Source organism: Bos mutus, chromosome 3, assembly GCF_027580195.1.
Source record: "Bos mutus isolate GX-2022 chromosome 3, NWIPB_WYAK_1.1, whole genome shotgun sequence".
Taxonomy (NCBI): domain Eukaryota; kingdom Metazoa; phylum Chordata; class Mammalia; order Artiodactyla; family Bovidae; genus Bos; species Bos mutus.
Genome location: NC_091619.1, coordinates 30,418,536 through 30,439,420, shown reverse-complemented (window position 1 = coordinate 30,439,420; position 20,885 = coordinate 30,418,536). Strand labels below are relative to the sequence as shown.

Genomic DNA, 20,885 nt, shown 5'->3' with positions numbered 1-20,885 from the left:
GTCAATCCCAATCTCCCATTAAAAAGAATGAAATTGCATCACTTGTAGATACGTGAATGGGCCTAGAAACTGTCACTCTTTTACTGTTAGAATGAAGTAAGTTAGAAAGAGAAAAAAACAAATATTGTATATTAACACATATTTGCAGAGCAGGAATAGAGATCAGATGATCTTTTGGATTTTGATGATATATTATATATTGAAACTATGGCATATCACATACAAGATGAGGAAATTTTCCACAATAAGTTGAGGAGGGTATTAAACCTTACACAAGATGACAAAAGATTTTAGGATCATGGATTATGTGTCATATGCCTCTGTAACTTAAAATAAGTTAAATTTCTCTCCCCATCTCTGTGCCTGCTTGAGTCTTTCTGGATTGAACGAGTCTTGTGACCATATAATGAAGATGAAAAATTCCACAGATGCCCATTTTTGATGGAGAACACAACAAAACAATGTGTTTTGGGTCCAAGACTGTTCTGCTTATTTTGTTTTCCCAAAATTGATCTATATAGGTTGCTGATGCTCTAGGGAAACTTTAACTCAAAATTGAGACTAGAGCTTGCTTACCCTTTATCCGAACAAAACCAGTTTCTGCACAAGTGGTTCTAATAATGTTCAGTGTGACCCAGAGACTAACCCTAAGAAACTCCCTGCAAAGGGTGATTGGATATAAATTCTCTCAGCTTCTTCCATGTTTGTTGGCTCTCCTTAGATGCTCTAAAGCTTCCTCAGAATGCATAGAAGCACTAAGTGTGTGACTTACTGAAAGAAAGGTTTATGTAAATATAATAATTTTGAACAAACCTCATACTTGCAAAATTTGCTGACGAGTGGTATGTTCTCATCCAGCTCCCACAATTCAACAGCACCTGTTGGTGGCAGGGAAGAGGCTGAGTGAAACAAGCTTGGTTTACACCAAGACAGCAATTCACTTCTAGGATCCAAGTAGTCTACTGTCACTAAACTAACAAAATTATTTCTGTAAAAGGAAAGTCCACATCTTTAGAGGGTTTAACTAACAGGCCATTTAGCTTTATTCTGGCATTATTGTTGTCCTACTAACAGTCCAGAAAACTAGGTGGGGAAAACTTCCAGAAAAAGACAGGGGGAGTTGGGCTGGCTGGTAAAATCCATCATTCTGCTTCCAGTGAGAAAACATTGGAAATTAAGTTCTTAGGAGACAAAGATGAATCTCCAAAACGATCTAAGTAGCACATGGTCCAGTATGGTTAAATTTTTACCATTATTTGGACACTAATAAATATTTGTTGAATAACTTGAATAAATGTCTTACACAGTCATAAAAAAATACGTTGAATAATAATTCAGTGTCTTTTCAGTGACTGGCTAAGTAGGAAAAAAAACCTCTAAATAACTTTCCCAACAACGTATCTTTCTTATCTCATTCAAGATCCAATCTAGGAACATATGTCACATTAGATTTTCATGCTTCATCAATATGCCTAAATGTGAAGTAACTCCTCAGCCTTCTTATGTCCCTCATTTCTTTGGTACACATACACTTATTTTGTTTTTGTTAGTTCACACCCTCCTGGGCTCCTGGCCCTAGCGGTGCAGGTTCCCACCCAACGTGGCCCGACGTGGCTACATGGCAGGCCCCCTTGCCACGCAGGCGCACCAGAGCTGGGGTTGTCTGCCAGCCTGTTCCCTAGGCAACGCGGTTCAAAACGCTCGCCCTAGAGGCACTGGCGCGATGTGCTTCAGCCAAGCAGGTGAGGAGGGCTGAGTTGATAGAGGCAGAAGGAAGATGGGGAGACTGGGAAAGACCAAGCGGGAAAGGAGGGAAATGTGGCTTGCCTGTCTCCTTGGATTGGTCACGGTTTCGTTAAGAGTGCAGTCTGCTCAGGTCTCGGCCACCCTTCCCCACACCACCCCTGCCCCCACCCTCATTTGGACCACAGGGACTTCCTTCATGTGGAGTTTCTCCTCTTTCTCGTTCTCCAGAGACGCTGGTTAACTACTCCTTTGGAACATGTCAACATAGGAAGATCTTTCCTCACTTCTATCCCTCAGACTTGCTGGGGAACAAGTTTCTCCCTATTAGGGGAGTGCCCCACAGAGGGCCTGGATGTTATATAGCAGAAGAAGTGAGTATTCACCTTACCTCAGGTGGGTGTCAGTTCCCAGACTATCCAAGGATACCTAAGTTTCCTGGAAGAAAAGCCCTGGGCGATTTGTGACCTTCCGGGTCCCAGCATGAGAAAGTGCTCTCTGGTCCTCCGTCTGCAACCAGCTGTCAGGGCCAATATCAGAAAGTAAAGGGCCATTACTCACCTTTGCCATCCCCACTAAATGCAAGTCTTGGCCTCATGCGATCCCCAGTAAGTGTTCCCTCATCATTCATACCTACAAAGGCCGGTGACTAAATATTTCCTCTTAGTCCAAACCTACTGTGTCTGTGCTGGTATGTAGTTTATGAAATCATAATCAGATTCAGTTGAAACCATATAAAGCTGATTCAGCTCTGTGGGGCTCAGAATAGTGGATTCACTGGATTCGAATGTCATTCACTCTACCTATCCAGCCACATTTCTTTGTAGAGAAGCCTGTGTTACATATGTAATTGTTTGGTCTTGATTCAGAGGAATCAAGAAAGAAAGGGCAACTTGAGCAGAGAAGATTCAGGGATACTCTGAGACCACTCTGTTTTAATAACTATAATGTTCTCTATGCATGTTTTGTCTTTGTTTGTTTTCTACATAACACATGAAGAGTAAAGACTTGGCATACAGCCTCGCTAAGATCCCAACCAGTATAAAAGGATATGGTTTTGGAGCCAGAACAGCTGTGAGGTTTAAGCCAAAGAACAAGGTTAGAAATGGCTGAACGTGCTTAGATTTCAGTGTGATCCATGTTGCTGCATGTATTTTCATTGAGGAGCACAGTTGGAGTTTACCTAAAGTATGTCCTGAAATTCAAGATGAAAGTCATCTGGACAAAAGCTACTAAGGAGTCTACATGAAAACTTGGGTGTTAATGTGGGAAATGTGTGTGTGAGTGTCCTGGGAGAATGGAAAATAATTCTCAGAAGAAATGGTACCAAGGCAGAGCTTCAGTCCTGAGACACCTGCTGATAAAATACTGGAAGCTTTGTTTATATGCATCATATAATTATATGTAATATATAGTATAATATCAGTTAAAAAAATCAGTTCTAACTTCTTAACCTTTTTGTGTGATTGGATTTCAAGTCTTCAGTATAGGTTCCTAATCTCTTGTTGGACATTTTCTTGATACTTAAGCTCAGGGAGAGGGATACTGGCTCCAAAAGAAAATCTGAGTGGGATGGTGGGATGGTGGGATGGTGGGGATAGTAGCTACAATAGGTTACCTTGACTCTCTGCCCCCATAGGTTTATTTCTATAGCCAAAACATTAGGTACCTTTAGGTAGCTGAACAATACTCTTATCTTGGTTTTCAACCTACTGTGGGCCTAATTCTATAAACCATAGCTGATACATGAAGAGGGGGAGGATGACTTTGTTTTTTCTACTTAGAAATCTTTACATATATATACATCACCCTCTGACATATTGATCTTTCTCTTGGAAACAGGATGTGACACCTTACCCAGGCATGTACCAGACAGTCAATCTTCAGGAGCAAACACACAAACCAAATTTTGCTCCATTTAATACCTTGTCACCTCGCTTTCGGACATACTCAAAGGACCCTTGTTATCCTGGGTATGTGCCCCTTCTTCTGGTGCACTTCAACAAAGAGCAATAGGAAAGGAAGTACAAAAAGGGGTTACATCCCAACCACGCCCTCTAAATAAGAAACCATCTATCTTTAAAGATTCAACCTCTTGCCTTCCAGGTCTCTAGAATTATAAAATTGTAGACTGTGGTGATTCATTCAATAAATATTTATAAAAAGCCAAGAAGTTGTGTAGGTTCCAAAGATTTTGCATTACACCCATCATCATTTCTTGGAGCTTACATTCTAGAGTCCAGACAGATGAGAAGCAAATAAACAAGAAAATAATCAGTGGTAATAATGACCATATAATTTATTAGTCAGCATGTGACACTTCTTAGACTTTAAAGGGGGTCTCATTAATAATTATACCAAAACAGTAGCCATGAGCTGGAGCTACCACAGGCACACCAGGAAGTATGGGGACCTGGTGGAGTGCTGAATAACACCAAACAAGATGATATAATAGACGGGGGGCTTCCCTGGTGACTTAGTGGTAAAGAATCTGCCTGGAAATGCAGGAGAAACGGGTTGGATCCCTGATCTGGAAAGATCTGGCATGCCTTGGAGCAGCTAAGCCCATGCACCACAACTACTGAGCCTGTGCTCTAGAGCCTGGGAGCCACAACTAGTGAAGCCGGCACTCCCTAGAGCCCATGCTTCACAGCAAGAGGTGCTGCCGCTATGAGAAGCCCACATACTGCAACTGGAGAGTAGCCCCTGCTCATTGCATCTAGAGAGAAAGCTTGTGAACCAACAAAGACCCAGTACAGCCTAAAATAAATAAGTAAATAAAAATAGTAATATTTTTTACAAAGATGATGTGATATGGAGTGATGGCTGGAATCTACTTTGGCAAGGATTGGTCTTTCTGGGAAATGAAAGCACAATGACTTCATCTGAAAGCACAATGACAAGACTGAACTGACCCTGTGAAGATCTAGGCTGAGAGCTTCCCAGGCAGAAGGAACTGCAAGTACAAAGGCTGTAGTTGGGAGGTGTGTGGAAAAAAGAAAGAAGGCTAGTGTGGCTACAGTGTAGTGGGCAAGGAGAAAATGAGAACAGAGGAGGAATAAGGGCTAGAGTCCATAAACCTCATAGACCAAGGGAGGTGGTCTCAGTGCTTTAGGAAGCCATTGAAAATTATAGGGCATGGTCAAAGTCTTTCTTTTACTAGTGAGAATTCCAAGGATGAGAGAGGAAATGTAACTTTCTTAAGGTTCTAGTAAAGAAGTGGAGGTGATGAAGCTTGTTTCCCATGTCCACTCTACATCTTATTTCCACAGTTAAGTGTCTACACCAAAAGACAAAATGATATGAACAAAGGCAAGACAAAATACCCTATTGTTGAGAAATTTCACATCATGTGTACTAATTAGCATCACTGTGGCAAATCTCTATTATCATCCACCACTTCTGGGATCTCTTGGTTTCTCGGTTAAGAAGAGTGAGGTTACAGAAATAGCTTAAACTAGAGTTGATTTTTACCTTCACTGAAATGTCAGGACTACAAATCTTGAACACTAACACCTATTTAGAAACACATTAGCAGGCAAAGGAACCCTATGCTTACCTGACATTAAGATCTAATCAGTCTGTTGCCTTTTCCAAAAGAGTTAGGACTAGTTCAGGTACACAGGTAGTACTGATGAAGTTTATGGTCACTACAACCCACTCCAGTATTCCTGCCTGGAGAATCCCATGGACAGAAGAATCTGACAGGCTGCAGTCCATGAGGTCACAGAGAGTCAGACACTACTGAAGTGGTTAAAACTTTCACATCCAACTCTTTGTGACCCCATGGACTGTAGCCTGCCAGGCTCCTCTGTCTGTGGGATTTCTCCAAACTAGAATTGTGGTGGTCACTAACTCTTCAACATAAGGTTTTATATTTTTTTCTAGCCCTGGCACATATAAACTAGAGAAAAAGGAACCTCAGAAAGTCACCTGGCCAATGAAATTTGGATCTCCAGACTGGTCTCAGGTTCCATGTCTACAGAAAAGAACCCTGAAAACTGAGGTAATATGATTGGACTTCTGTGGAGCCTTTACCTAATACTTCCACATGTATCAGTGATTCTTAACCAGGGGTCTGGGAATAAACTTCAAGAAATCCTTGATCCCCTGAAAGTACTTGCACAATTTTGTGTAATATATACTTATGGGAAATTTTGAAGAGTTACACAATTTCACTAGATTTCTAGAGGTGTATGTGACTGAACAAAAGTCACAATTTCTTATTTAGTCCTCAAATAACCTTTGTGGTAGTCTTAGATAATTATCCTCTATGATTGAGAAGGAAACTGAGGATTGTGCTGTGCTGTGCTTAGTCACTCAATTGCATCCAACTCTTTTGGAGAAGGGAATGGCAACCCACTCCAGTATTCTCACCTGGAGAATCCCATGGACAGAGGAACCTGGCAGGCTACAGGCCATGGGGTCGCAAAGAGACACGACTGAAGTGACTAACACTTTCACATCTGACTCTGCAACCCCATGGACTGCAGCCTGCCAGGCTCCTCTGTCTGTGGGAATTCTCCAGACTAGAATATTGGAGTGGGTTGCCACGCACTCCTCCAGGGGCTCTTCTCAACCCAAGGATCGAACCCAGGTGTCCCACATTGCAGGCGGATTCTTGACCAGCTGTGCTACCAGGGAAGTCCAAACTGAGGCTTCGATTAAATGGCTTGTTGAAGTTGCTCAGCTAGAATATAGATTGTGTGACTTCTAAGCCAGTGCTCTTCCCATCACATCACCTAGTATTAGATCATCAAGGTGCAGTGGATCATTCTGGCAAGAACATGGATTTTAGGAAGAGACTGCCTGGGTTCAAACACTAGTTCCATATTTGTTTGCTATATATCCTCTAACTTTTCTAAGCCTCAATTTGCTTATCTTTAAAATGGATATAAACTAGACTTGATCTGATGAAGTTGTAAAGATTGAGATATTATAACACCAGACCTGTAGCATAATAAATGGTCAGCCCGTGTCACTTGTAATAATTCCAGAGGTGTCCTTTTCCCCCCTGGTGGAACTTTGGATTAATTCTGCAAGTGTTTATTAAATGCCAAATGTACTAACATCATTGTGCTAGGGCCTACAGGTAACATTCAAGAATTAAACATATAATCTTTGTTTTCAAGACATTTACCAGCTATACTTGATGATTTGCCAAGAAGAAAATAATTCCTAGCATGATATATTCCAGAAAAAGATGACAAAGAGTAGATATACAGAGCAATGTTGAGAGATTCACTAGGTTAGGTTACTGTGTGGTTGGGGCTCAGGTAGGCTAAAACAGCTCCAACAATACGGGTCTATTTCACACATCCAGGAAGACCAGAGGCAGGGAGTTCTCATGTGAATATTGACTTTGACAGTATTTTTCATTGCAGCTGTCCACAGACAAGGACTTTAGAAAGCATCGGAACCGTTTGGCCTACCTAAGCTTGTACTACAACTGAAAAGCTGTGACTACCTTCACATGCTCCTCCTGACCACAGACTCTTCAGGACTGAGGACAGAGCTGCTCTTGTCCTTCTGCATTGTCTGACCCTCCTGTCTGCCATCATGGGGCGCAGGGAGGGGCAAAGGGCTCATAATTACTATATGACTGCATAAAGACTCAGTGTACAGAAGGTGCTCTCTCCTCGTGCTGGTTTGTTCTGTAAAAATGTAGAAGGGTCCGAGGGTTTCCTAACTGAGTGCTCAGTAGAGTGGCTTCACTTTACTGAAATATTATACTTGTGCATCCCCGCCCTCTAGCTATAAGTCCCAGGAATGAGTTTTATGTTTTCTACTGCCAGTCCTGGTGATAGGATATTGTTGGTCTATACATATCAAGGATTTGGATGGCTTGCTTGACTTTGTATTTGGGCTTGCTAGATGTAGAGGATACTTAAGGCAGAGTAAATGTTTTAGGGGCTCTTACAATTCCTAGACAAGGTGGCAGAGTAGAAAAAACTTCGTGAGCTCACCTCTTCTCACAAGCACACCAAAATCACAACTCACTGCTAAACAACTATTTGTTAAAAAAAAAACTGGAACCTGCCAAAAAATATCCTGCATCCAAAGACATAAAGAAGTAACCACAATGAGACACTAGGAGGGGTGCACTTGTGATATGATCAGATCTCACAAACTGAAGAATAATACGACAAAAGTTCTTCCACGGGTGTGAAAGTTCTGAGCTCCATGTCAGCCTCATATTTGACATCGAGAAGAACAGTCTCCAGAGCCTTTGACTTTGAAGGCCAGTGGGGCTTAATGGCAGGAGCTTCACAGAACTTGGGGAAATAGACTCCACTCTTAAAAGCTACACACAAAATTTCATGCACACCAACACTCAGGGCAAAAGCAGTAACTTCATAGAAGCCTGAGAAAGGCCTATCTGTTGGGGTTTTGACGGTCTCCTCGGAAGGCGAGGAGAGTGGTGGCTCATCCTGGGGACAAAGATATTGGTGGTAAAAATATCGGGGGGAGGGTCATCTGCATGAACTCTGACTGGAGGTAGACATCTTGCTTGGGTCATTAGCAGCAAGACCTGGCCCCATCCAACAGACTCTAGGCTCCAGAGCTGGGGTATCTCAGGCCAAACAACAAACTGAGTGGGGATGCAGCCCCATCCATCACCAGACAGCCTGTTAAAAGAGTTCCTGAGCCCACAGCCACCTTTAAACATGTCCCTTGACATGGCCCTGCCTGCTGGAGGACCAAGACCTCCAGCTCCACTCACCACTGGGCAAACACTGGCCTCTCCAGGGGCCAGACAAACCAAGAAGCCTGACAAATCTCTAGTCTAGCCTCACCCACCAGAGGGCAAGCATCATAAGGCAGAAAACTATAATCCTACAGCCTGAGGAACTGAGTCTGTAAACAGGTAAGAACTTACCCTGAGACCACTCGTCCCTAGTCCTTGGGAGATGAATGGGGAGTGTACTCCTAGGTTACATAAAACATACCCTACAGAGAGCCACTTCTCCAAGGCTGAGAAATATAACTAATAACATTCCACCTACATAAAAATACAAATAGTTTAGACAAAATGAGATGGCAGAGAAATATGCTTCTCTTGAAATAAGATAAAACCCCAGAACAACTAAACGAAGTAGAAAGAGCCAGTGTACCTGAGAAAGAGTTCAAAGTAATGATTATAAAAAAGATCCAAGAACTTGGGAAAAGAATGGATGCACAGAATGAGAAGTAACAAGAAGTTTTTTAACAAAGAGAAAATATAGAGAACAGAGTTGAAGAATACAATACCTGAAAAGGAGCTCTTCCAAGTGTCCGAGTTCCTTGGTGTGGAGTGGGAATGTCCCAATTTGATAGCCTGTCCTAGATTCATGTAAAAATGAGTCAACCCCCCCCTCCCATTACATCATCTATTTAGTCTGTCAGTCATCATCATGCTGAGTTCCTACCATGCAAATCATGCAGAGTGGCAAGCACTGGGGTCACAAAAGGAATTAAACTCATCTACTGACTCCTTGGGCCTGGACTGAAGTACCAGAAGCACTCCCCAGGGAAGTTAATGGATTGGCTACCCTCCTCCCCCCATTTTAGTGATGTCCTGGAGTCTCACTAGTTACTCTAGGTGTGCCAAGGTCAGACCTCATTGAATGCAGAAGCTGCATTCAAAGTACTTATCTAGACACTGCCTGGTGTGTACCCCACTCTGTGAATATTTAAAACTTTCAAACCATAGATCTTGGTGAAATGGGCTCCTGATAAGCTTAGGATTCAAAGCTAGAATTGTATTTTTTTTACATTGTTCATAACACATCTACAGCTTTTAATATTGTCACAACCAAACCACTCAGTGTTTTCATAAGCATATAGGACTTTTTGGTCTTCAACTGTGGCTTTACTTAGGAATGTACAGCTCTATGGAGGAATGAGGAAGGCAACACTGAACATGTCAGATTATGTCATGTGTTGGAGGAGAAAGGACTTTAACTGGAAGAAAAATAGTAAGAAATGGGAAGGGGATGGAAAGGGGGACATTGTGAAATATCTACATTAATTTCACATATGTATCTCAAAATTGATTTTGTTTCATAAAATGAACACAAATCTTTATGAAAACAGGCAGCAAGCAAGTGAAATTTTAATTCTGTTCATAGGAGAGATTGAGAAATGGTAAGCATGACCATACGTGCTGAGATCATTCTTCCACAAACACTTGAGTAACGAACACTGCTAACCATTCTGTGTATTTTCAGCATAAATTTTGAGTAAATTCATTCAATTCAGGTTGGTGGAGAAATCAAAGTATTTGCCCTCTCCAGGCTAGTCTGTTGAAATCCTTCTCCACCTATTTACATGGATGTAACGACTGAAGCGACTTAGCAGCAGCAGCAGCAGCAGCAATGAAATTCAGTATAGCTTTGGGCTGTGGGAAAGATGGTACCATATACTTCAAAACCCCAAAAGACAATTCAGATAGTTTTTTTAAGTGAAAAGTATTCCACAGCCATCAACCTTCCTTTCCACAGACCTGTGAAAGCCAGGGTATAAAATCTCAGGAATATAAGAATAGCAAGATGACTTGGAGGGCTGAATTTTCCCCAGGGTATTTTAGCCTGAATTAGCCATGGTGGTTACCTCATAATAAGCCCAGAAGCCAGCATCACGTGTGTAAGGACCAGATGACCCTGTTCCAGAGACTGGGGCACAGACTGAGGTGTCAGAAGTGCTGAGCCGGAAGGTCCTCCCATAGGTGGGGAACCCCATGATGAGTTTCTCTGAAGGGATGCCGTTGTCTCTCCAGTACTTCACAGCATATCCCTGCAGAAGCAACACAGACCTTATTCTTCACCATTGTTTGTCCCACATTATTAACAAAGTCTAGCTAATTGTCCCCCAAAGAGAAAGCCTGTTTTCCCACAACCAAGGCTCCAAATCCCTTCCCCATCTTCCTTCTGCATATTTGAGTCTTCTCTTTCTTACACAGTTGAAATAACCCATGTCACATCAATCCTTGGTTCCTACATACAGGAGACTATTGTGCCTGTACATGTGTCCCAGCTACCATGGAAGTCATAGGTCATTATGCTTATGAAATCAAGGAGCCTGGGATAAGAGATTTGAGCCATCAAGATCCTGGGAGCTTTTTCTTGTAGACAATTTAAGAGCAAGAAAATATAGCAGTGAAAATTCATGATGTCAGGTAGATATCCATATGGGCCCACTAACGTGGCTTCCTGAGTGCCTTCCTGTTATCTTCTGTGACTCCCATGGGCCTAGACAGAAAGTCTCCTTTACTTCCTTAAAAGATTAAAGGCAAACCCAAAAAGAAGTCAAGCAAATATTGTTAAAAGGGTTTGTGTTTCAGAAACACTCATCTCCAGGATCATGGGAATCATAAGTGAGTAGCTTTGTCAATAATAGTTTTCCATATTTCACACCTTTTCCAAAACAAACTTCTAATAAGGATTTCTATTATATATATATATATATATATATATATATATATATATATAATTTTGCAAGGTCTTGAACCTTATTCCTCTTTTCCCCAAGATCCATCATAGTGACAATTTAAACAAGTCAGCACTTTATTCCAGAGCCACTCATTACCCAAATACCTTTGGCAATGAAGGTATCAACTTTTTAAACATTACATAACTACTTGGGGTTCTCACCACCAAAAAGTTTAGGAATCTCTGCTCTAGGATTTGGGGGGCCTGGGAGGCTCATCACACTCACTTCCCAGTCACTGCAATTTATATCCTGTGTCAGTGGTCCCTTGCCAGAAGAATAAGCTGCTGTGATCAGCAGCCTGGGATATCCTGTTTCTTTACCTTCTTCTTTCAAGTGAAAGTGAAAGTCACTCAGTTGTGTCTGACTCTTTGCGACCCCATGGACTATACAGTCCATGGAATTCTCCAGGCCAGAATACTGGAATGGGTAGCCTATCCCTTCTCAATACCCAGGTATCAAACCAGGGTGTCCTGCATTGCTTGGGGCTACTTTCCAACTTATAGCAATTCCCTTATTTCTGGAAATAGCTCCTGAAATACAGGGATAGGTCCTGGTAAGGTGTAACCTTGACCAAAGAGATACAGGACAATAATATTCCTTGAATCTAAGTCATATTTAATGACAGTTCTGAAGAAAAAGCCCAGGAACTCCTGGTAGAGGGTCTGGGAGCTTACTGTGACTTCACTCTCCCTTTTAAAGCTCTCAGCTCAGTTCAGTTCAGTTGCTCAGTCGTGTCCGACTCTTTGCAACCCCATGAATCGCAGCACGCCAGGCCTTCCTGTCCATCACCAACTCCCAGATTTCACTCAGACTCACGTCCATCGAGTCAGTGATGCCATCCAGCCATCTCATCCTCTGTCGTCCCCTTCTCCTCCTGCCCCCAATCCCTCCCAGCATCAGAGTCTTTTCCAATGAGTCAACTCTTTGCATGAGGTGGCCAAAGTACTGGAGTTTCAGCTTTAGCATCATTCCTTCCAAAGAAATCTCAGGGCTGATCTCCTTCAGAATGGACTGGTTGGATCTCCTTGCACTCCAAGGGACTCTCAAGAGTCTTCTCCAACACCAAAGTTCAAAAGCATCAATTCTTCGGTGCCAACTCTCACATTCATACATGACCACAGGGAAAACCATAGCCTTGACTAGACGAACCTTTGTTGGCAAAGTAATGTCTCTGCTTTTGAATATGCTATCTAGGTTGGTCATAACTTTCCTTCCAAGGAGTAAGCATCTTTTAATTTCATGGCTGCAGTCACCATCTGCAGTGATTTTGGAGCCCAGAAAAATAAAGTCAGCCACTATTTCCACTGTTTCCCCATCTATCTCCCATGAAGTGATGGGACCAGATGCCATGATCTTTGTTTTCTGAATGTTGAGCTTTAAGCCAACTTTTTCACTCTCCACTTTCACTTTCATCAGAGGCTTTTGAGTTCCTCTTCACTTTCTGCCATAAGGGTGGTGTCATCTGCATATCTGAGGTTATTGATATTTCTCCTGGCAATCTTGATTCCAGCTTGTGCTTCTTCCAGCCCAGCATTTCTCATGATGTACTCTGCATGTAAGTTAAATAAGCAGGGTGACAATATACAGCCTTGACGTACTCCTTTTCCTATTTGGAACCAGTCTGTTGTTCCATGTCCAGTTCTAACTGTTGCTTCCTGACCTGCATACAGGTTTCTCAAGAGGCAGGTCAGGTGGTCTGGTATTCCCATGTCTTTCAGAATTTTCCACAGTTTATTGTGATCCACACAGTCAAAGGCTTTGGCATAGTCAGTAAAGCAGAAATAGATGTTTTTCTGGAACTCTCTTGCTTTTTCCATGATCCAGTGGATGTTGGCAATTTGATCTCTGGTTCCTCTGCCTTTTCTAAATCCAGCTTGAACATCAGGAAGTTCATGGCTCACATATTGCTGAAGCCTGGCTTGGAGAATTTTGAGCATTACTTTACTAGCATATGAGATGAGTGCAATTGTGCAGTAGTTTGAGCATTCTTTGGCATTGCCTTTCTTTGGGATTGGAATGAAAACTGACCTTTTCCAGTCCTGTGGCCACTGCTGAGTTTTCCAAATTTGCTGGCATATTGAGTGCAGCACTTTCACAGCATCATCTTTCAGGATTTGAAATAGCTTAACTGGAATTCCATCACCTCTACTAGCTTTGTTCGTAGTGATGCTTTCTAAGGCCCACTTGACTTCACATTCCAGGATGTCTGGCTCTAGATGAGTGATCACACCATCGTGATTATCTGGGTCGTGAAAATCTTTTTTGTACAGTTCTTCTGTGTATTCTTGCCACCTCTTCTTAATATCTTCTGCTTCTGTTAGGTCCATACCATTTCTGTCCTTTATCGATTTTTTATTTAAAGCTCTAATGTCTCATTTTATAAAAACAGCTACACTAAACTACTCCAGTCAATAAACTCTGCTTTATTGACTACGCCAAAGCCTTTGACTGTGTGGATCACAATAAACTGTGGAAAATTTTGAAAGAGATGGCAATACCTGAGCACCTGACCTGCCTCTTGAGAAATCTGTATGCAGGTCAGGAAGCAACAGTTAGAACTGGACATGGAACAACAGACCGCTTTCAGATAGGAAAAGAAGTACATCAGGGCTGTATATTGTCACACTGCTTATTAAACTTATATACAGAGTACATCATGAGAAATGCTGGGCTGGAGGAAGCACAAGCTGGAATCAATATTGCTGGGAGAAATATCAATAACCTCAGATATGCAGATGACACCATGCTTATGGCAGAAAGTGAAGAAGAACTAAAGAGCCTCTTGATGAAAGTGAAAGAGGAGAATGAAAAAGTTGGCTTAAAGCTCAACATTCAGAAAACGAAGATCATGGCATCCAGTTCCCATCACTTCATGGCAAATAGTTGGGGAAACAGTGGAAACAGTGGCTGACTTTATTTTGGGGGGCTCAAAATCACTGTAGATGGTGATTGCCACCATGAAATTAAAAGATGCTTACTCCTTGGAAGGAAAGTTATGACCAACCTAGACAGCATATTAAAAAGCAGAGACATTACTTTGCCAACAAAGGTCTGTCTAGTCAAGGCTATGGTTTTTCCAGTGGTCATGTATGGATGTGAGAGCTGGACTATAAAGAAAGCTGAGCACCAAAGAATTGATGCTTTTAAACTTTGGTGTTGGAGAAGACTCTTGAGAGTCCCTTGGACTGCAAGGAGATCCAACAGTCCATCCTAAGGGAGATCAGTCCTGGGAGTTCATTGGAAGGACTGATGTTAAAGCTGAAACTCCAACACTTTGGCCACCTGATGTGAAGAGCTGACCCATTTGAAAAGACCCTAATGCTGGGAAAGATTGAGGGAGGGACGAAAAGGGGATGACAGAGGATGAGATAGTTGGATGGCATCACTGACTAAATGGAGATGAGTTTGAGTAGACTCCAGGAGTTGGTGATGGACAGGGAGGCCTGGTGTGCTGTGGTCCATCGGGTTGCCAATAGTTGGACACAACTGAGCAACTGAACTGAACTAAACTGAAACTCTTCTTGGTAAAGAATCTGCCTGCAATGCAGGAGCTGCTGCTGCTGCTGCTAAGTCGCCTCAGTCGTGTCTGACTCTGTGCGACCCCAGAGATGGCCACCCACCAGGCTCCCCCGTCCCTAGGATTCTCCAGGCAAGAACACTGGAGTGGGTTGCCATTTCCTTCTCCAATGCATGAAAGTGAAAAGTGAAAGTGAAGTTGCTCAGTCGTGTCCGACTCCTAGTGACCCCATGGTCTGCAGCCCACCAGGCTCCTCTGTCCATGGGATTTTCCAGGCAAGAGTACTGGAGTGGGGTGCCATTGCCTTCACCTGGGTTCAATTCCTGCATCAGGAAGATGCCCTGATGAAGGGAATGGCAACCCACTAGAGTATTCTTGCCTGGAGAATGCCATGGACAGAGGAGCCTGGTGGGCTGCAGTCCACGGGGTCTCAAAGAGTCAGACGTGACTGAGTGACTTTCACTTTCACTTTCAAACTCTTTCTTGCCTTCAATCCTTTGCTAATGCTGTTACCACTTCTTTAGAAAATCATTCTTCCTAACTTTTGCTTGCCTGGCTCCTTTCAACTCTTCATTGTTGTTGTTATTGCTCAGTTACTAAGTCCTGTCCAACTCTTTGTGACCCCATGGACTGCAGCATGCCAGGTTTCCCTGTCCTTCACTTACTTCCAGGGTTTGCTCAGATTCATGTCCATTGAGTCAGTGATGCTATCCAACCATGTCATCCTCTGTTGCCCCCTTCTCCTTCTTCCCTCAATCTTTCTGTGCATCAGGGTCTTTTCCATTAAGTCGGCTCTTCACATCAGGTGGTCAAAGTACTGAAGCTTCAACGTCAGTCCTTCCAATGAATATTCAGGGTTGATTTCCTTTAGGATTGACTTGTTTGATCTCCTTGCAGTCCAAGGAACTCTCCAGAATCTTCGCCAGCACCACAGTTCAAAAGCATCAGTTCTTTGGGGCTCAGCCTTCTTCATGGTCCAACTCTCACATCCATACATGACTACTGGAAAAACCATAGCTTTGACCATATGGACATTATTTTAAAAGTGATGTCTTTGCTTTTTAATATACTGACTAGGTTGGTCATGGGCTTCCCTTGTGGCTCAGATGGTAAAAGAATCTGCCTGCAATGCAGGAGAACTGGGTTCAATCCCTGGGTCAGGAAGATTCCATGGAGGAGGGCATGGAAACCCACTCCAGTATTCTTGGAGAATCCCCATGGATAGAGGAGCCTGGCAGGCTGCAGTCTATGGGGTCACAAAGAGTTGGACATGACTAAGCGACTAAGCACAGGTTTGTCATAGCTTTCCTTCCAAAAAGCAAGTGTCTTTTAATTTCTTGGCTGCAGTGACTGCCTGCAGTGATTTTGGAGCCCAAGAAAATAACATCTGTCACTGCTTCCACTTTTTCCCCATCTATCTGCCATGAAGTGATAGGACCAGATGCCATGATCTTAGTGTTTTGAATGCTGAGTTTTAAGCCACATTCTCTTTTACCTTCATCAAGATGCTCTTTAATTCCTCTTCATTTTTTGCCATTAGAATGATATCATTTGCATATCTGAGGTTGTTAACATTTCTCCTGGCAATCTTGATTCCAGTTTGGGATTCATTCAGCCTGGCATTTTGCATTATGTACTCTGCATATAAGTTAAATAAGCAGGTGACAATATACAGCCTTGATGTACTCCTTTCCCAATTTTGAGTCAGTCCATTGTTTCATGTCTGGCTCTAACTGTTGCTTCTTGACCTGTATACAGGTTTCTCAGAAGGCAGGTAAGGTGGTCTGGTATTCCCATCTCTTGAAGAATTTTCCACAGTTGGTTGTGATCCACACAGTCAAAGGCTTTAGTGCAGTCAATGAAGCAGAAGTAGATGTTGTTCTGGAATTCCTTGCTTTCTCTCTGATCCAATGGACATTGGCAATTTGCTCTCCGGTTCCTCTGCTTTTTCTAAATCCAGTTTGTACATCTGGAAGTTCTTGGTTCACATACTTCAGAATCCTAGCTTGAAGGATTCTGAACCTTACCTTGCTAGCATGTGAGATGAGTGCAATTGTGTGGTAGTTTGAACATTCTTTGGCATTGCCTTTCTTTGGGATTGGAATGAAAACTGACCTTTTCCAATCCTGTGGCCACTGCTGAGTTTTCCAAATTTGCTAACATACTGAATGAAACACTTTAACAGCATCATTTTTTAGGATTTAAAATAGCTTAGCTGAAATTCCATCACTTCCTCTGGTTTTGTTTGTAGTAATGCTTCCTAAGGCCCACTTGACTTCACACTCCAGGATGTCTGGCTCTAGGTGAGTGACCACACCATAGTGCTTATCTGGGTCATTAAGACCTCTTTTGTATGGTTCTTTTGTGTATTCTTGCCACCTCTTTTTAATCTCTTCTGCTTTTGTTAGGTCCTTACTGTTTCTATCCTATATTGTGCCTGTTCTTACATGAAATATTCCCATGACATCTCCAATTTTCTTGAAGAGATCGCTGCTAAGTCGCTTCAGTCGTATCTGACTCTGTGCAACCCCATAGATGGCAGCCCACCAGGCTCTGCCATCCCTGGGATTCTCCAGGCAAGAACACTGAAGTGTGTTGCCATTTCCTTCTCCAGAAGAGATCTCTAGTCTTCCCCATTCTATTCCTTTGTTCTATTTCTTTGCATTGTTCATTTAAGAAGAAATTCTTATCTCTCCTTGCTCTTCTCTGGAACTCTGCAATCAGTTGGGTATATCTTTCCCTTTCTCCCTTGCTTTTTGCATCTCTTCTCTCCTCAGCTAAGTTAAAAGTCTCCTCAGACAACCACTTTGTCTTCTTGCATATCTTTTTCTTTGGGATGATTTTGGTCATTGACTCCTGTACAATGTCACAAACCTCTTTCCATAGTTCTTCAGACACTCTGTCTACAAGATCTAATCGCTTGAATCTATTTGTTACCTCCACTGTATAATCATAGGGAATTTGATTTAGGTCATACGTGAATGGTCTCGTGGTTTTCTCTACTTTCTTCAATTTAAGCCTGAATTTTGCAATATGGAGCTGATGATATGAGCCACAGTCAGCTCCAGGTCTAGTTTTGGCCCACTGTATAGAGCTTCTCCATCTTTGACTGCAAAGAATATAATCAATTTGATTCTGGTATTGACTATCTGGTGACGTCCATGTGTGGAATTGTTTCTTGTGTTCTTGGAAATATGTGCTTGCTATAACCAATGTGTTCTCTTGGCAAAACTCTGTTAGCCTTTGCCCTCCTTCATTTTGTACTCTAAGGCCAAATTTGCCTGTTACTCCAGGTATCTCTTGACTTTCTACTTTTGCATTCCAGTCCCCTGTGATGAAAAGAACATCATTTTTTTGGTGTTAGTTCTAGAAGGTTTGTAGGTCTTCAATTTCATAGAACCATTCAACTTCAGCTTCTTTGGCATCAGTGGTTGGGGCATAGAGTTGGATTACTGTGATGTTGAATGGTTTACCGTGGAAATGAAATGAGACCATCATGTCATTTTTGAGACTGCATCCAAATACTGTGTTTCAGACTCTTCTGTTGACTATAAGGGCTTCATTTCTTCTAAGCGATTCCTGCCCTCAGTAGTAGATATAATTCAAATATAATTCAACTGAATTAAATTTGCCCATTCTTGTTCATTTTAGTTCACTGATTCCTAAAATGTTGATGTGCCGAGCCATCTCCCGGCATATTGCATATTGAGTGCAGCACTTTCACAGCATAATCTTTCAGGATCTGGAATAGCTCAACTGGAAGTCTGTCACTGCCAGGAGCCAGCATGAGGAACTCCGCCTGTGGCAAAGGTCATGAGGAAGGAGGGTCGGCATACGCAAAGGCAGGATCGAGCCTCAGGAGTCCCCCTGGAAATTCTCGAGCATCTACCCCCAAAACCAGAGTCTGCCTACTTTCTGCTTTGTGCTCTCACCTAAACCTCTGACTTTATGGGGCGGGGCGGGGGGAGGGGCTGTCCCCTACTACCTCTCTCTGAAAAAAGAGTTAACTTATAGCTCCAGTTAATAAAGTTCCTGGGTGTGACAGTGTTTCAACCTACAAACTCCTTTGGAAATCTTCTAGCCTGCCTGAATAGGTTTTTCTGGCCACATATGATTGTTCAGAGCCTCCCAACTGTGAGAGGCAGGAGATGTTCTAAACTGTCTAAACACAGATTCCTTTGAGTAGTTAAAAGATTGATTAGAAATTGTATTGGTGAAGGGTTTTTCACTTGTTGGGCCAATGTTTGCTGCTAAGTCTCCATATCCCTTACCTACTGTGTCCTTGGCAGTGTATTGATTGATATAATGGGTGTATAGAAATGTAAGTAGTAGCCTCAATGTTTGTAACCTTGGACCCTTGAGTTAATTCTTTTCTTGATTGAGCCCACCTCACCTTTGCCCTATAGGAATGCAGCTTTGTCCAATGCTTTTTTTGGAGGCTGGCGCCTGACTTTGAATAATCACCTTTAGAGAAAAATAAGTTTCTTAAAATGTTAACAGGCCTCCTGGCCAGAAGATGATGTAAATCACCTAAACTTTTGCATATGATAAGTTTGCAGGAAGAAACCCTAGCTCACTGCATGACTCTACCCCTTCCCCCATTATCCCCTATGCATAATTTAAGGTATAAAAACTACTTTGGAAAATAAAGTGCGGGCCTTGTTCACCGAAACTTGGTCTCCCCAAGTCGTTCTTTCTCTCACCTTCTGGCTGAATTATTCAGCCTCTTTTCTCCACTGAATTTCCTCACTGAGCTATCCTTATTCTATTACTCTTTATATCCTTAATTAACGTTTAATTAAGCAGTTGTTTCCTGATCCTTGCTGACGCTGTCCCCACTTCGAATTCCCTGGATCCACCGGGGCTGGACCCTGGCACTGATGTTCACTCTTGCCATCTCCTGCTTGACCATGTCTAATTTATTTTGATTCATGGACGTAACATTCCAGGTTCCTATGCAATACTGTTTTTTATAGCATCGAGCTTTACTTTCACCACCAGACACATTCAGACACATTCACAACTGAGCTTCATTTCTGCTTTGGCGCAGCTGCTTCATTCTTTCTGGAGCTGTTAGTAATTGCCCCCCACTCTTCCCTGGTAGTATATTGGATGCCTTCCAACCTGGGGGCCTCATCTTCTGGTGTCATATCTTTTTGACTTTTCATACTGTGTCTGGTGTTCTCCTGACTCAAGTGGTTTGCCATTCCCTCCTCCAGTGAATTGCATTTTCTCAGAACTCTCCACAATGACCCATCCATCATGGGTGGCCCTGCACAGCATGGCTCATAGCTTCATTGAGTTTTGCAAGCCCCTTTGCCATGACAGGGCTGTGATCTATGAAGGCATGTGATCCATGTCCTTTGTGTTTTTGCTTCCTGGTGTTGTTTAGCAACTAAATCATGTTCAACTCTTTTGTGACCCCGTGGACTGTAGTCCACCAGGATCCTCTGTCCATGGGATTTCCCAGGCAAGAATACTAGAGTAGGTTGCCATTTCCTTCTGCAAGCGATCTTCCCCACCCAGGGATTGAACCCAAGTCTCCTGCTTTGGCAGGTGAACTCTTTCCCACTGAGCCACCAGGGAGTTTGCTTCCTACACTTGGGCTATGAGCTCCATGAGAGCAGAAACTGTCTTACCTAATTATATTGCTAGTGTCCAGCACACTGCCTGACATATACCAGTGCCCTATAAGTTGTCTTAGACATAGTTATTAAACAGAAGTAGCTTGAGTATTACATTGAGCTTACAAAAGAGTTGCTATTTCCATGAAAGCTGTTTTATTCTAAAAATAAAGAAGCAGCAATTTAAAAACTTTGTGTTTTTACTTGGATTTAAACTCTTACTATTAAAAGGGCTTCCTTGGTGGCTCAGATGATAAAGCATCTGTTTGCAGTGTGAGAGACTCAGGTTCGATCCCTGGGTTGGGAAGATCCCCTGGAGAAGGAAATGGCAGCCCACTCCAGTACACTTGCCTGAAAAATCCCATGGACGAAGGAGTCTGATAGTCTACAGTCCACGGGGTCACAAAGAGTCGGACATGACTGAGTGACTTCACTTCACTTCACTTCACCTCTCATATAAGTCAAACTATGTTATACATATTAGAGCAAGACTTCTTCAATTCCCAAGATGATTTATCCCTTCCTGGGGA

The 20,885-nt window shown here is 42.6% G+C and overlaps 1 protein-coding gene across 2 annotated transcripts; it reads left to right on the top strand.

Moving 5' to 3' along the window:
• Positions 1 to 1,723: 1,723 nt before the first annotated feature.
• On the top strand, positions 1,724 to 7,196 carry LOC102288413 (ciliary microtubule associated protein 3). Of its 2 annotated transcripts, XM_005905672.1 has the most exons (6): positions 1,724 to 1,742; positions 1,975 to 2,121; positions 2,750 to 2,841; positions 3,586 to 3,716; positions 5,632 to 5,749; positions 7,128 to 7,196. In XM_005905672.1, exons 1-6 carry the CDS (start codon positions 1,724 to 1,726, stop codon positions 7,194 to 7,196), a joined length of 576 nt encoding a protein of 191 aa, XP_005905734.1. The 2 variants fall into 2 exon arrangements, with proteins under 2 accessions (XP_005905734.1, XP_014336899.1); XM_014481413.1 differs by lacking the exon at positions 2,750 to 2,841 and having other exon boundaries at positions 1,975 to 2,117.
• The last annotated feature ends 13,689 nt before the right edge of the window (positions 7,197 to 20,885 follow it).